This window comes from Prionailurus bengalensis, chromosome B4, assembly GCF_016509475.1.
Source record: "Prionailurus bengalensis isolate Pbe53 chromosome B4, Fcat_Pben_1.1_paternal_pri, whole genome shotgun sequence".
NCBI classification, from domain to species: Eukaryota; Metazoa; Chordata; class Mammalia; order Carnivora; family Felidae; genus Prionailurus; species Prionailurus bengalensis.
Window position 1 is genome coordinate 136643990 of NC_057358.1, and position 12717 is coordinate 136656706.

General features: G+C 48.0%; 1 protein-coding gene across 3 annotated transcripts in view; it reads right to left on the reverse strand.

The window, feature by feature from the left end:
- The window catches only part of EFCAB6 (EF-hand calcium binding domain 6), a 240063-nt gene that overhangs the window by 224535 nt on the left and 2811 nt on the right, over positions 1-12717 (reverse strand). For all 3 annotated transcript variants that reach the window (XM_043562841.1, XM_043562842.1, XM_043562840.1), the window contains one exon: positions 7049-7155. In XM_043562841.1, coding sequence (XP_043418776.1) covers positions 7049-7119 — 71 coding nt within the window. In that variant the 5' untranslated portion in view covers positions 7120-7155. The remainder of the gene's footprint in view (positions 1-7048; positions 7156-12717) is intronic.

The following is a 12717-nucleotide window of genomic DNA, read 5'->3' on the forward strand; positions in this document are numbered from 1 at the left end:
TACAGCAACCTTTCTTGAAAAAAACAAACCCACAAGAAAATAGGGATATAAGGATCACACCTCGAGATCATAAGGGCCGTATACAAAAGACTCACCGCTAATATCATTCTCAATGGGGAAAAACGGACAGCGTTCCCCCTAAGGTCAGGAACACGACAAAGATGTCCACTCTCGCCACAGTTATTCAACATAGTGTTGGAAGTCCTAGCCTCAACAACCAAACAACACAAAGAAATAAAAGGCGTCCAAACTGACAAGGAGGAAGTCAGACTTTCACTCTTTGCAGACAACATATTCTATGTGGAAAACCCAAAGACTCCATCAAAATACTGCTAGAACTGATTCATGAATTCAGCAAAGTTGCGGGATATAAAATCAATGTTCAGAAATCAGCTGCATTTCTATACACCAATAATAAAGCAGAAGAAAGAGAAATCAAGGAATCAATCCCATTTACAACGTATCAAAAACCATAAAATACCTAGGAATAAACCTAACCAGAGAGGTGAAAACTCTGTACACAGAAAACTATAGAAAGCTTATGAAAGAAATTGAAGAAGACACAAAAAAACAGAAAAATATTCCATGCTCATGGATGGGAGGAACAAATATCATTAATATGTTAATACTACCCAAAGAAATCTACATATCCAATGCAATCTACATCAAAATAACACGAGCATTCTTTACAAAGCTAGAACAAACAATCCTAAAATTTGTATGGAACCAGAAGAGACCCTGAATAGCCAAAGCCATCCTGGAAAAGAAAACCAAAGCAGGAAGCATCACAATTTCAGACTTCAACACCCGTCAGAATGGCTAAAACTAACAACTCAGGCAACAACAGATGTTGGCGAGGATGCGGAGAAAGGGGAACCCTTTTGCACTGCTGGTGGGAAGGCAAACGGGTCCAGTCACTCTGGAAAATGGTATGGAGTTTCCTCACAAAATTCAAAATAGAACTCCCCGCGACTCTGCAATTGTACACGACTAGGTCATTATCCAAAGGATACAGGAGTGCTGATTCAAAGGGGGCACAAGCACCCCAATGTTTATAGCAGCGCTATCGACAAGAGCTGAAGTATGGAAAGAGCCCAGATGTCCATCAACCGATGAATGGATAGAGAAGATGAGATACACATACATATTTATATGTGTATATACCTATACATACAATGGACTATCACTTGGCCATCAAAAAGAATGAAACCTGGCCATTTGCAACAACGTGGATGGAACTAGAGTGTACTATGCTAAGTGAAATAAGTCAGTCAGAGAAAGACAAATACATGACTTCACTCATATGGGGAATTTAAGATACAAGACAGATGAACATAAGGGAAGGGAAGCAAAAATAATGCAAGAACAGAGAGGAAGACAAACCATAAGAGATTCTTAAATACACAGAACAAACTGAAGGTTGCTGGCGGGGCGTTGGGTAGGGGGAAAGGCTAAAGGAGTGAGGAGCATTAAGGCGGGCACCTGCTGGGATGAGCACTGGGCGTTATACGTAAGTGATGAATCACTACATTCTATTCCTGAAATTATTGGTACACTGTGTGTTAACAAACTTGGAATTAAATTTTTTAAAAAATTTTTAAAAAGAAGGGGCGCCTGGGTGGTGCAGTCGGTTAAGCGTCCGACTTCAGCCAGGTCACGATCTTGCGGTCCGCGAGTTCGAGCCCCGCGTCGGGCTCTGGGCTGACGGCTCGGGGCCTGGAGCCTGTTTCCGATTCTGTGTCTCCCTCTCTCTCTGTCCCTCCCCCGTTCATGCTCTGTCTCTCTCTGTCCCAAAAATAAATAAACGTTGAAAAAAAAGAAGGAAAAAAATTCTAATTCCATTAGCATTTATTGGGGGCTTACTTTGAGCCAGGAAATGTGCTTAAGATTCATGAAAACCCACCACTGAACCCTCCTCATGCCCAACCACTGGCTGCACTTCATCAGTGGCGACGCCGACACTCAGGATAGGCCAGCAAGGTGTCCAGGACGATGCAGCTGCTAAGCCCAGAGCGGGTCCAGGGGGAGAGCTCATCCCAGGTACCAAGTTCATACGGCTGTCTGTGGCCAAGGCCTTCCTGTTGTTTTTTACACAATTCCTAACAAGCTCCTTGCAGGAGGGGGCAAATCTCTGGTTACCCGAGCTGTATGGCTGGTTAGGGAGCACTCACCGCACTCCCCGCCCCCCGCCCCGCCTCACCCTGCTCTGCACACACGTGAGGAGGACCTGCCATAATTGCATTCCTTGTTGTGGTTACTGCTGATGCAAATAACCGCTCGCTTTATTTTATCCATAAATTCCCTTCCTAATAACAATAAGGCATGCCAGGGCCTTGGCCTCGTGCCTTATTACACCACCTGAGGAGTGAGATAATCACCCAGAAATGTACTGCCTGTTGTGCATTTTATTACTTGAATACAAAGCGATTCAATTCAAGAAACACTTAGTTGAAGACAGCAGGAAAAAAAAAATAATAATCATATGAAAAGTAATTCTTCCTAATGCCACTGAGCACACCGCAGGGAATAATCCTCTTCCAGCAGGAGAATGGTCTGTGACCTGTTGGGTCTTCTCTGGTTCCAGTTTCTACCAATTGCAGGATCATAAAAGCCAGAGAGACATCACTTACTATACGGATATTCCAAAGAGCCAGATCCAGGTAGCTGTGACCATGGAGCCTGTTTGGTGTTCAACATGAACATTCGCGGTATCAGCATTTTCCAAGCAACTACCCCCTCAGCGATTCATTCTTGAGCAAATGCTGCAGGCCGCACATGGGTGAGGGTGGAGGGACGGAAGGGGAAGTATGAACAGCCCAACCTCCAACCGCTCACTATCTAACTCAGGATTTTAGGAAAACGCGGCATGTTTTTCAAGCACAGGAGCGGGCCTACCCACAGCAAGTGCAATAGCACTGAGGCGGCATGTAGAAACTTAGCAACTTCCTGTCCTCGAGTTGCTCAGGATGTGCACTGAATCACTCTTGCTCTGGGGTTAAAGACCTTTCCCAAGAGATGCCACTGTCAGTTCATGTCAAGGTGGGGGGAAAGCTAGTTCATTTGTAGATTCCTTATGCGGAAATGCCATGGTTTTAAAAGGCTGTTGCATGGGCGCCTGGGTGACCAGTCGGTTGAGCGCCCAACTCTTGATTTCAGCTCAGGTCATGATCTCGTGGTTCATGGGATCAAGCCCCATGTCGGGCTCTGCAGTGACAGCGCAGAACCTGCTTGAATTGTCTCTCTCCCTCTCTCTCTGCTCCTCCCCCGCTCATGCACATGCATGCCCTCTCTCTCTCTCAAAATAAATTAAAAAATTTTTTTAAAAAGGCTGTTGAAGCAGACACACAGGCAGATAGGTAGCTTTAAACGAGTAGTTCTCAAAATGTGGTCCCTGAACCAACAATATCAGCATCACCTAGAACCTTTTCAGAGAGGCATTTTATCAGGCCCCACCCAGACCAACCAATCGGGAAACTCGGGGGTTGGGGCTGACCCAGCCATGTGTGCGTTAACGCGCTCAAACCGTTGGGTCAGAAGACCCTGAAGCTGATTTCTGAGTCTGTAGTTTTTGAAGGGGGCTCTGTAAAGTTCCCTGCTTAATATCAAAATGAAGTAAAAGACCACAAACATTACACCGAAGCGATTCCATGTAGACCCGCCTAGCAATAACTGAGCACCTATTTTGTTGGCGATCAGTGAATCCAGAGAGAAAAGCCAAATTGACTCATGAGGCCAAGACTTGAACTCTCCTGAATTTAACGTTAGGCTTTTTGCCCAGTTGAGCCAGGGCTGTGTGTGCGCGCGCGTGTGTGTGTGTGTGTGTGTGTGTGTGTGTGTGTATGCACTTGCATTCCTGCATGAGTGATTTGTGTGTCTTCTCATAGAAACGCACAGATGAGAAAATCTGTCAATACTCAAGAAGGGGTGCCTTGCATTGCCCAAAGTGCCCCACAATTCTGCAACCTACTTAAAAGAACATGTGGAAAATTAAAAGTGAGTCGTCTACATAATAATCTAATCAAATATTAGGATTCCAGGGCTTGTGCTGCCTCCTCCATCCCAGCCTCACACCCCCCTCACTCTCTTAGACTCAGCTGGCAACCCCTTGTCTACTGTTCTAAACACAGGGATTACAAGAATGCAAGCTGATTTACAAATATATTCCAAATGATAGGGTATCGTAAAAAACAATTTAGCCAGTCAACCGAATTCAATTTAGCAGAAAGAATCCGTGGTTATTAAGTGACCTGCCTCCAGGGCCTGTGGCTCCACATGTCTGAGCCACGGGCTTCCTCCACCAAGGGTCCCCCCCGCTCATGCTCTCCCCAGAACCCCATACAGGCTCTCACCTTCCTCCCAAATCTCATTTTTTTTAATGTTTATTTTTGAGAGAGAGAGAGAGACAGAGACAGAGCTCGAGATGGGAAGGGCCAGAGAGAGAGGGAGACACAGAATCTTTTAGCAGGCTCCAGGCTCTGAGCTGTTACCACAGAGCCCGACACGGGGCTCGAACTCACGGACCGCGAGATCATGACCTGAGCCCAAGTCGGATGCTTAACCAAATGAGCCACCCAGGCACCCCTTCCCAAACCTCATTTTAACCAATACCTCCCCTTACAGCATGAATTCCAAGCCTACCCCCACCCACACTACAAGACACATCCACACAAACTCAGAAATCAAACTCAAAATATAACACAAACCTCTCAACGTTAACATGCTTTAATGGAGTAGCATAAATAACGATTATAAGTACGTCGAAACATAAAAACGTGTTTAGAACAATGTTAAGAGAAAAAGTATTATGAACACAATGATATAAAAACGTGTTTTCACAAGGGCGCCCGGGGGGGCTCAGCCGGTTGAGCGTCCGACTCTCATTTCCGCTCAGGCCACGATCTCATGGTTCATGGGATCCAGCCCCGCGTCGAACTCTGCACTGACAGTGCAGAGCCTGCTTGAGAGTCTCTCTTTCCTCTCTCTCTCTGCCCCTCCCCTGCACACATGGGTGTGCTCTCTCTCTCTCCAAAATAAATTTAAAAAAATGAATGAAAAATGTGTTTTCACATGTGGATAGAGTCTACAAGATGTGACAAAAATAGCTATGTTGGCATGTGGGGGGGAGGGAGGGAATCAGTGATCTTTTTTATTTTAAATGTTCTTTAACAAATGTCTCGCAGCATGTTAGAAAGAACATGCCTACCAGGGCCCCCCCAGGCAGCCCGTGACCTAGCTCCGGCCCCCTCCCTCGCCCCTCCTGGCCTCCCATGGCCTGGGGGTCCCTCTCCTCACCCACCCAACTCCTGTCACCCGCAGATATGGGTGTGACTGTCACCTCCTGGGAGGGGTTTCCCTGATTACCCCATCTGCATCGTCCTCCACACTCTCTCATCAAAGCCCGTCCTTCCCCTGTGCCACACTCACCACGGCTGGGAGTCACGCTTGCATTTGAGAAATGACAACCTCCGTTATAGGCTCCATGAAATAAAACAGAACTTCTACACCACTGAACCCCCAGCCCCAGAGTACCCAACACATGACTGTGGTTCCAGAAGTGTTTCTCAAATTAATGAGTGAAGGATTTTCACAGCCCTGTCATTCAACGGCACTCTCCTCCCAACACATACTGACACGCACACACTTGCACACGCACACGCATGCACGCACACACACGCACCTCTTCCCACTTCTGGGTCCCGTTTAGGGTCGTCACCCTCTTTCCCACCACCCAACACAGCAGTTTCAGTATTACCCATGATTCTCACTCTGGGCCCTTCCCCGAGCACTGGTGACCAGGGTCAAAAAGGTCTCAATTAACACCCAAGACCCTTAGGACTGTTCCGCGTCTCCCTTCCCTGCTAGGCTCTTAACTTCACGACAGCAGGGGCCACGTCTGATTACGGTGTCCAAAACACAATGGACGTTAAGTTTAACTGAACCGAGTGCTGTGGTTGTGTGGTAACCTCTATCAGCACGAATGCCCGGCTGCTCCCGAACACAGATCTAAAGAAAAAGCTTACACCATTTTGTTTGTAATGTGCTTTCTCGATCGCGAGCCCCAAAATCTCATTTCAGACGGTGGCTCAGAAATCCACTCTCACCTAATGACCGTTCTCAGACTCCCCAACACCTAACACGACGACACAGCTACGGCAACAGGCCACAGCCAAGTTGTGTCAGAAGACCTGCCCACACGCTGGCTGTCAAACAGCTGTTCCCAGCTCGAAACCTGTTTCGCTGGCAGCCTTTTCAAATGCACGAGCTGGAAACTAGTACGCTCTCTCCTCCAGCTCCCGGGAGCAGACAAGGAGCGGTTAACATATCCTATTTTTATAGTGCTGCCGGGCCCAAGCAAGTCCTCAGATGCTGGCAAAGGCCCGCCGCGCTGGTTTCCCGCTTGAGCTCTCGGCAAGGGAAAGTTTTGCTTCTGCCGCCACCTATGGGGGAAACCGAGCGCGTGGCCACCAGCAAACCTGCACCCACGGCCCCCGTGGCAAGGCAGGCTCCATGGTGCTCCATGGTTTTCCGATGGCCCCAGACTCGTCATATATTTGTAGTCGTGTTGAGCACCAAATTAAGGGCCTTCGGCTTTAAAACGCATAAGCCGAGAGGCGCCCGGTGGCTCGGTTGGTTGAGCATCCGACTTGGGCTCAGGTCACGATCTTGTGGTTTGTGAGTTCGAGCTCCGCGTTGGGCTCTGTTTTGACAGCTCAGAGCCCAGAGCCTGCTTCCGATTCTGTGTCTCCCTCTCTCTCTGCCCCTTGCCTGCTCATGCTCTGTCTCTGTCTCTCAAAAATAAATAAACATTAAAATTTTTTTAAAATAAAATGAATAAGCTGATACTTGCTGATATGACAAATATGCAAGTCCCTAGACAATTTCGGCACAAAAATCAGCATTTGGTATGTGCCTGCTGCATGAATGACTGGCCCCAACCAGACAGGACTGATAACGGTATCATTAACAGCCAGTAAAGCACCCTTCTCTCGAGGCCTTACGCCCGGCACGGTACTGTCAACTTGAGCCACACGCCCGAGCAGCGTCTCACCTGGCCTTGGTACTGCAGGACTTGGTGCTGTTGACCGTGGCAACATTCGTCTGGGGGCTATTTCGTCTCATTTCCTTCGAAATTAACTACTTCGGAAACTGTGGATTCTGAAAAATTCAAGAGCAAGGAGTTAGCACAGCTTGGCAGGCAGATTTTCTCGTTTAGCTTATCGAGCCACAAGAGTGGAGCCTGTGGGTCCGTAAAAGCATCAGCTGATTTTGCAGGCGACTGGAGAATCGTGTCAAAAGCCTCAGGCAGGTCCTCCGCGTGAATTCATACTAAACTGTAGGCTTCCCGGGGGGAGCTATGTCAGCCCTGTAGGCGCATCACTAACCTGCCTGTGTCCAGATCACACACGCGCCCCACACGCACCACAATCACACACCCTCTAGTTTCCTCACAGCGGCCAGAATAAACATTTTAAAGTGCCGACATCCTCGTGTTTCCTCCTTGCTGGAAAAACTCCCAGCTGCTTCCGGGGTGCTGGGGTGGCTGAGCTGGTTAAGCATTCGACTCTTGGTTTCGGATCAGCTCATGACCTCACGGTTCATGGGCTCAAGCCCGGCATCGGGCTCTGCACTGACAGTGCACAGCCTGCTTGGGATTCTCTCTCTCTGCCCTCCCTCGCTCATGCTCGCTCCCTCTCTCTCTCCCTCTCTTAAAATAAAACTTAAAGAAACAAAAACAAAAGAACGGCAACTGTTTCCTGTTGTCCTTAGGATTAAAACCAAAGCCCTCAACGGTGTCGCAAGGCCCTGTGGGACAGCCCTTGCCTGCTCCTCCATCGGTCTCCCTCTCCCCAGTTCCTTGAGCCTCAGCCACAGAAGCCTTTGGCCGTCTGTGTGATGTGGCCTATCCTGCACGGAAGCTCTGTTTTCAGAGCCACAGCCCCCCACCTAGACCACTCGCCCTTCGCATTAGGGTCTGCCTAATGCTCTCCTCCTCCTCCCAAAGATCAGTGGTTCTCAAACTCCAGTGACCGTCAGAACCGCTTGGAGGGCTTGTTAGGAACCGATCCCCGGGCGCCAGCTCCAGGTCCTAATCCTAGATCTAGATCCTGGGGAGGGTGGGGCCTGAGAATTCACCTCACTGGAAAGTTCCCAGGGGCCGCTGCTGCCCAAGACCAAGGCCACAGATGCAGTCTTCCTTGGCACCTCCACACTAGGCCACACCCCCCTTACACACACGCACGACCTCTGTTGTCCTTCACAGCCCTTAGCCCAGTTTGTCATGAGTATTCAGTTAATGCTTGTCTCGTAGACTTTAAGTCCCAAAAAAGCAAGGGCCGGGTTAATTTGTGTGATCGGTACAGTCTCAGGTCCCGGTCTAGGGACTAGCGGTCAGGGGTGTTCAGATTCACTGAGTGAACAAATGAATTTGCTTCCACTCCTGAACCTTGGTAAGTTACGGCAGAAATCCCTGCCTTTGACTCTGGCCTCCAGCTCTCTTTCTGAGCGGCTGGCGAGGATGGTCAAGTTTACTTGCAAAACACTCTTCAGTCTTTTCCTTGCCCCATTCCATCCCTCCATCACTGCTCCATTCATCCTCGCTCATCTGGGTTACAGAAATAGCCCCGCACATCACTTCCAGATCCCACCTTCTCCCTCCAACCCGTCTCCTCTGTTGCCAGCATTTCTCTTTCTAGCGCACTGATATAGTTGTGTGGCTCCCTGGCTTAAAAATGTACAATGTGAAACTATACATGTGTTAGAATCTCATAGAACTACGTACCGAGAGAAAACATGGCAAACTAGTGAGACCCGAATACAGCCCATAGTTTAGTCACTAGTACAGTCCCAATGGCGTTATCCTGATTTTGATCACTGTACTACGACTACTTGGTAAGGTGTTATCACGGTGCGGCGGGTTAGGGGGGCACCGGGGTGCACAGAGGAACTCTCTGTACTGATTCTGTAACAGATTTGTGAGTCTAAAATTATGAAGTTTAAAAAAAGAAAAAAAAAAAACAACCTATACTACTTCTCCAGGGTTATCTGAGCTGAAACCAAACTCCTAACTGTGGGGACAGGATCATTCCCATCACTAATATGCTGGCCCCCCGCGACCAGCAGATCCCAGCGCTCCACGCGGGCGGCATCATCAGGCAGCACTCGGAACGCACCGTGTCGTTCCTCGCCTCTGAGTTCTGGTTCATGCTTTTGCTAGGATTTCCTTCCACCTCTCCTGCCTGCACGCTGCGATTCATCTTTCAAGATTGAGGGTGCAGCCCCTCCTTCATGAGGCCTTCCTTCCTGTCTTCCTTAAACAAAACTACTCTGCTTTTATGGAGAATCTGGTCTCACAGTTTTGTTTTACCAATTGTTTTATTTACTCAAGGACAGGGGCGCTGGGTGGCTCAGTCCGTTACGCGTCAGACTCTTGACTTCAGCTCAGGTCATGGTCTCACGGTTCATGGACTTGAGCCCCGCGTCGGGCTCGGCACTGGCAGCATAGAGACTACTTAGGATTCGCCCTCTCCCTCTCTCTCTCTCTGCCTCTCCCCCACTCGTGATCTGTCTCTGTCTCTCTCTCAAAATACATAAATAAACTTGAAATAAACATAAAGAAAAGGACAAAAAGGTCAAAGGCACCATAATTCCCTTCCTTTGCTGTGGGGCCAGGTGGGACCAAAACTATAAAGTATTATCGCCTCCCGGGCCATCACTCTAGCACCTAACTCTATGTTCACTCTAATCCTCTGCTTCGGGGATCTTCTGTTGGCTGTTTACCTGTGGCCCCTGCCGGCTAGTGAGCCTCCCCAGTGGTGGGATTGGCCGACCTCCCCTCTGGACACCCGGCGCCTACCACGCAGCCTGGTACACGGTGAGCCTCGTTCGCGATGGACCACGGCGGACACCTAGTGCTGCCAGGGCAAGAAACCTAAGCTAATTTGACCCTTGATTCTGAAAGCTAAACAGGGCCCTCCCTGAGTCTGAGCACGGCGCTCTGATGAGGTCTGTGTAGGTCGCCTCTGGCTACACGCCACCCTCAGTTTGGGCTCTTGACAGAGAACTCTGAGACATTAATTAATGACTTCAGGACTCGGTGAGGTAGAGATTAAGACGCATTACGAAACCAATGCGCCCACCCAAGCACCAAGTGACGGGCCATCAAATACACTCCTGACCGCTGGCAAACACAATAAGAGGGCTGTTTCACTGATACGTGTGTTTATTTGCCAGATAAGTATTAATGTCCAGTTTTTAACAGATGCTATTTATATCTGAATCATAACAAAAGTGCCATCCATCTGCCTTGGCACCCGAAGAAAACATAATTCAACACAAGAGTAAGAAATGTGCACAGCCAAACAGAAATGGCATCAGAAGCAAAAACTGTTGGAACTGGTATCGTGGGGAGGAGTGGCGGCGGGGGGGGGGGGGTGGTGGGAGGAGATTGTCACTTGGAAAAAGTTGCAAGCAACACAAAAGATTTTGGCAGTTAAATCCGAATACTTGAGAAAAATCTTCTTGTCTAATCTGATTATCATATGGATGTTTTATTATATTTTGGAACACATACCCTAGAAAGTTCCCTTTTTAGCCTTCCACACACTCAGTTATATACTGAGCATCTATACTTTTGGACAATGGGAAAAACAAAGAGTTTAGAGTCAAGAGGACTAAGGGTCAAGGTCGTTCCACTATCCACCGTCCAACTTGCAAGTTAATTAACCTCCTCCTGACCCAGTTTCCTCATCTGAAAAATGGAAGTAACACATCTCTTGAAAGGAAATATTCTTTTGTCTCCAAAGTTTTTAATGTTTCTTTATTTTTGAGAGAGAGGGAGAACCAGCAGGGGAGGGGCAGAGGATTTGAAGCAGGCTCTAGGCTCTGAGCTGTCAGCACAGAGTCCGACGCGGGGCTCGAACCCATGAACTGCGAGATCATGACCTGAGCTAAAGTAGGACACTTCACTGCCTGAGCCACCCAGGTGCCCCTTTAAAGCAGGTATTCGTAACCTAGGATCTAGGGAAGTGGCCCACCCGTGTGCTTTGGTAGCTCTTCAAACCCTCAGAGATTAAACGTAAAAGCATTATGAGATGATTTTTCTAGGGGATATGTTACTTTCACCAGCTTCTTAAAAGGCAGGTGAACCAACGATGCTCAAGTGCCACCGCTCTACAAGCTGTGGAAGCGTCACGGAAAACGTATCTAAAGCACCTGACACACAGTAGGCTGTGTTCCCCATTTGGCAGCTGCTATTATTTTTAGGTCTTGGAAACGCACAGCAACCTGAATCAGAGACAGCACAGGGCAGAAGACGTAGACAGTTACAGCGTAAGGTGCTGAGTGTCTTCATGGGGTTTTATAAAACCGTGAAAGGAGGGTAAACCGAAGTCAGTCCAGAAAAAAAACCCAGTAGTAGACAGTGACAGGGTGGGGGCACCAAAGGTATCAGGGTGGGGACATGACCATCACCGCGGGGTCCTCGATGCCTAGACAGGCCCTGGCATACGGCAGGGGCTCAATGAAGAACTGTTAAGAGCAAACAAAGACTGGAACCACCCCAGGGGACAGGACAGGAGCGTTTACAAAGTCCTGGAGGCAGGGGGAGGGCGGGGGGACATTCGGAAGGTGTTACTGAAAACTGTTACCGTTCAGAGTACTTTCATTCCAAATATTCCTTCAAATGTGAGAGTCCCTACTCTCTCCCTAGCTGGTTAGGACCCCGGGCCCGCAACTGAACCATCTGGTAGCAATCGAGCCCTGCCCAGATTTTACGATGAAGACCTACACGTTAGAAAAGCTTTAGTTTTCCAGAGGAATGAAAATGTTTTCTTTGGCCAAAATGAATTCAACTTCTCTTTTTTTTTTAATTCTCTTTTTTCTTGAGTCGACAAGAAGTTCACGACTAAATCCGCAGCCCAACTGGATTAACCAGTATGGACAATCAGAGTATTTTTCTCTCCTCCGGATGTTACTTTACCATTCTTCTATTTGTATTCTCCATGATCCTGACTTACGTGTTTTTAGTTTACCGTATCACGTGTATTCTTACAAATCATCTCAAAGCCTTAGGGGATTTACGGAGTATATAAATATTTGAGGGCTAGAGCACGGGTCAGGAACACACAGGTCCTACTGTCAGGCAATCCTGGAGTAGAAGGCACCCTCCACCATTTATGTGCTTGGAAGGCCCTTAACTTCTCTGAGTTCCTATTGCTTTATCCATAAAACGGGAAAAGTTAACCGTGCCCTTTTGTAAGCAGGGGGTAAGAACTAAATTTAAAAATGGATGTGAGGCCCCCAGGCTGTGCCTGGAACACAGTAAGTGCTCAATAAGTATTAGCCAGGAGTACCAGCACTTTAGGGCCAGTAGGAGGAGGAGTCATAAAAGTGCAGGGACGCCTGGGTGGCTCAGTTGGCGAAGCATCTGACTCTTGATTTCGTTTCAGGTCAAGATCTCACGGTTCCTGGGAGGGAGCCCCGCATCAGGCTCTGCGCTGACAGCATGGAACCTGCTTGAGATTCTATCTCTCTGCCCCCTCCCTACTCTCAAAAATAAATAAATAAACTTAAAAAAAAAAAAAGAGAAGAAGGCGTAAAACTGCTAATAAATGGAGAGAGAAAAAATAGTAACAGTAGCACCCGCAACAAAGCAAACAAAAAAAGAGAGCAGTAAAAGGTCAAAACCAAGAGAAAAAAAAAAAAGAAAAAGGTGGAAAA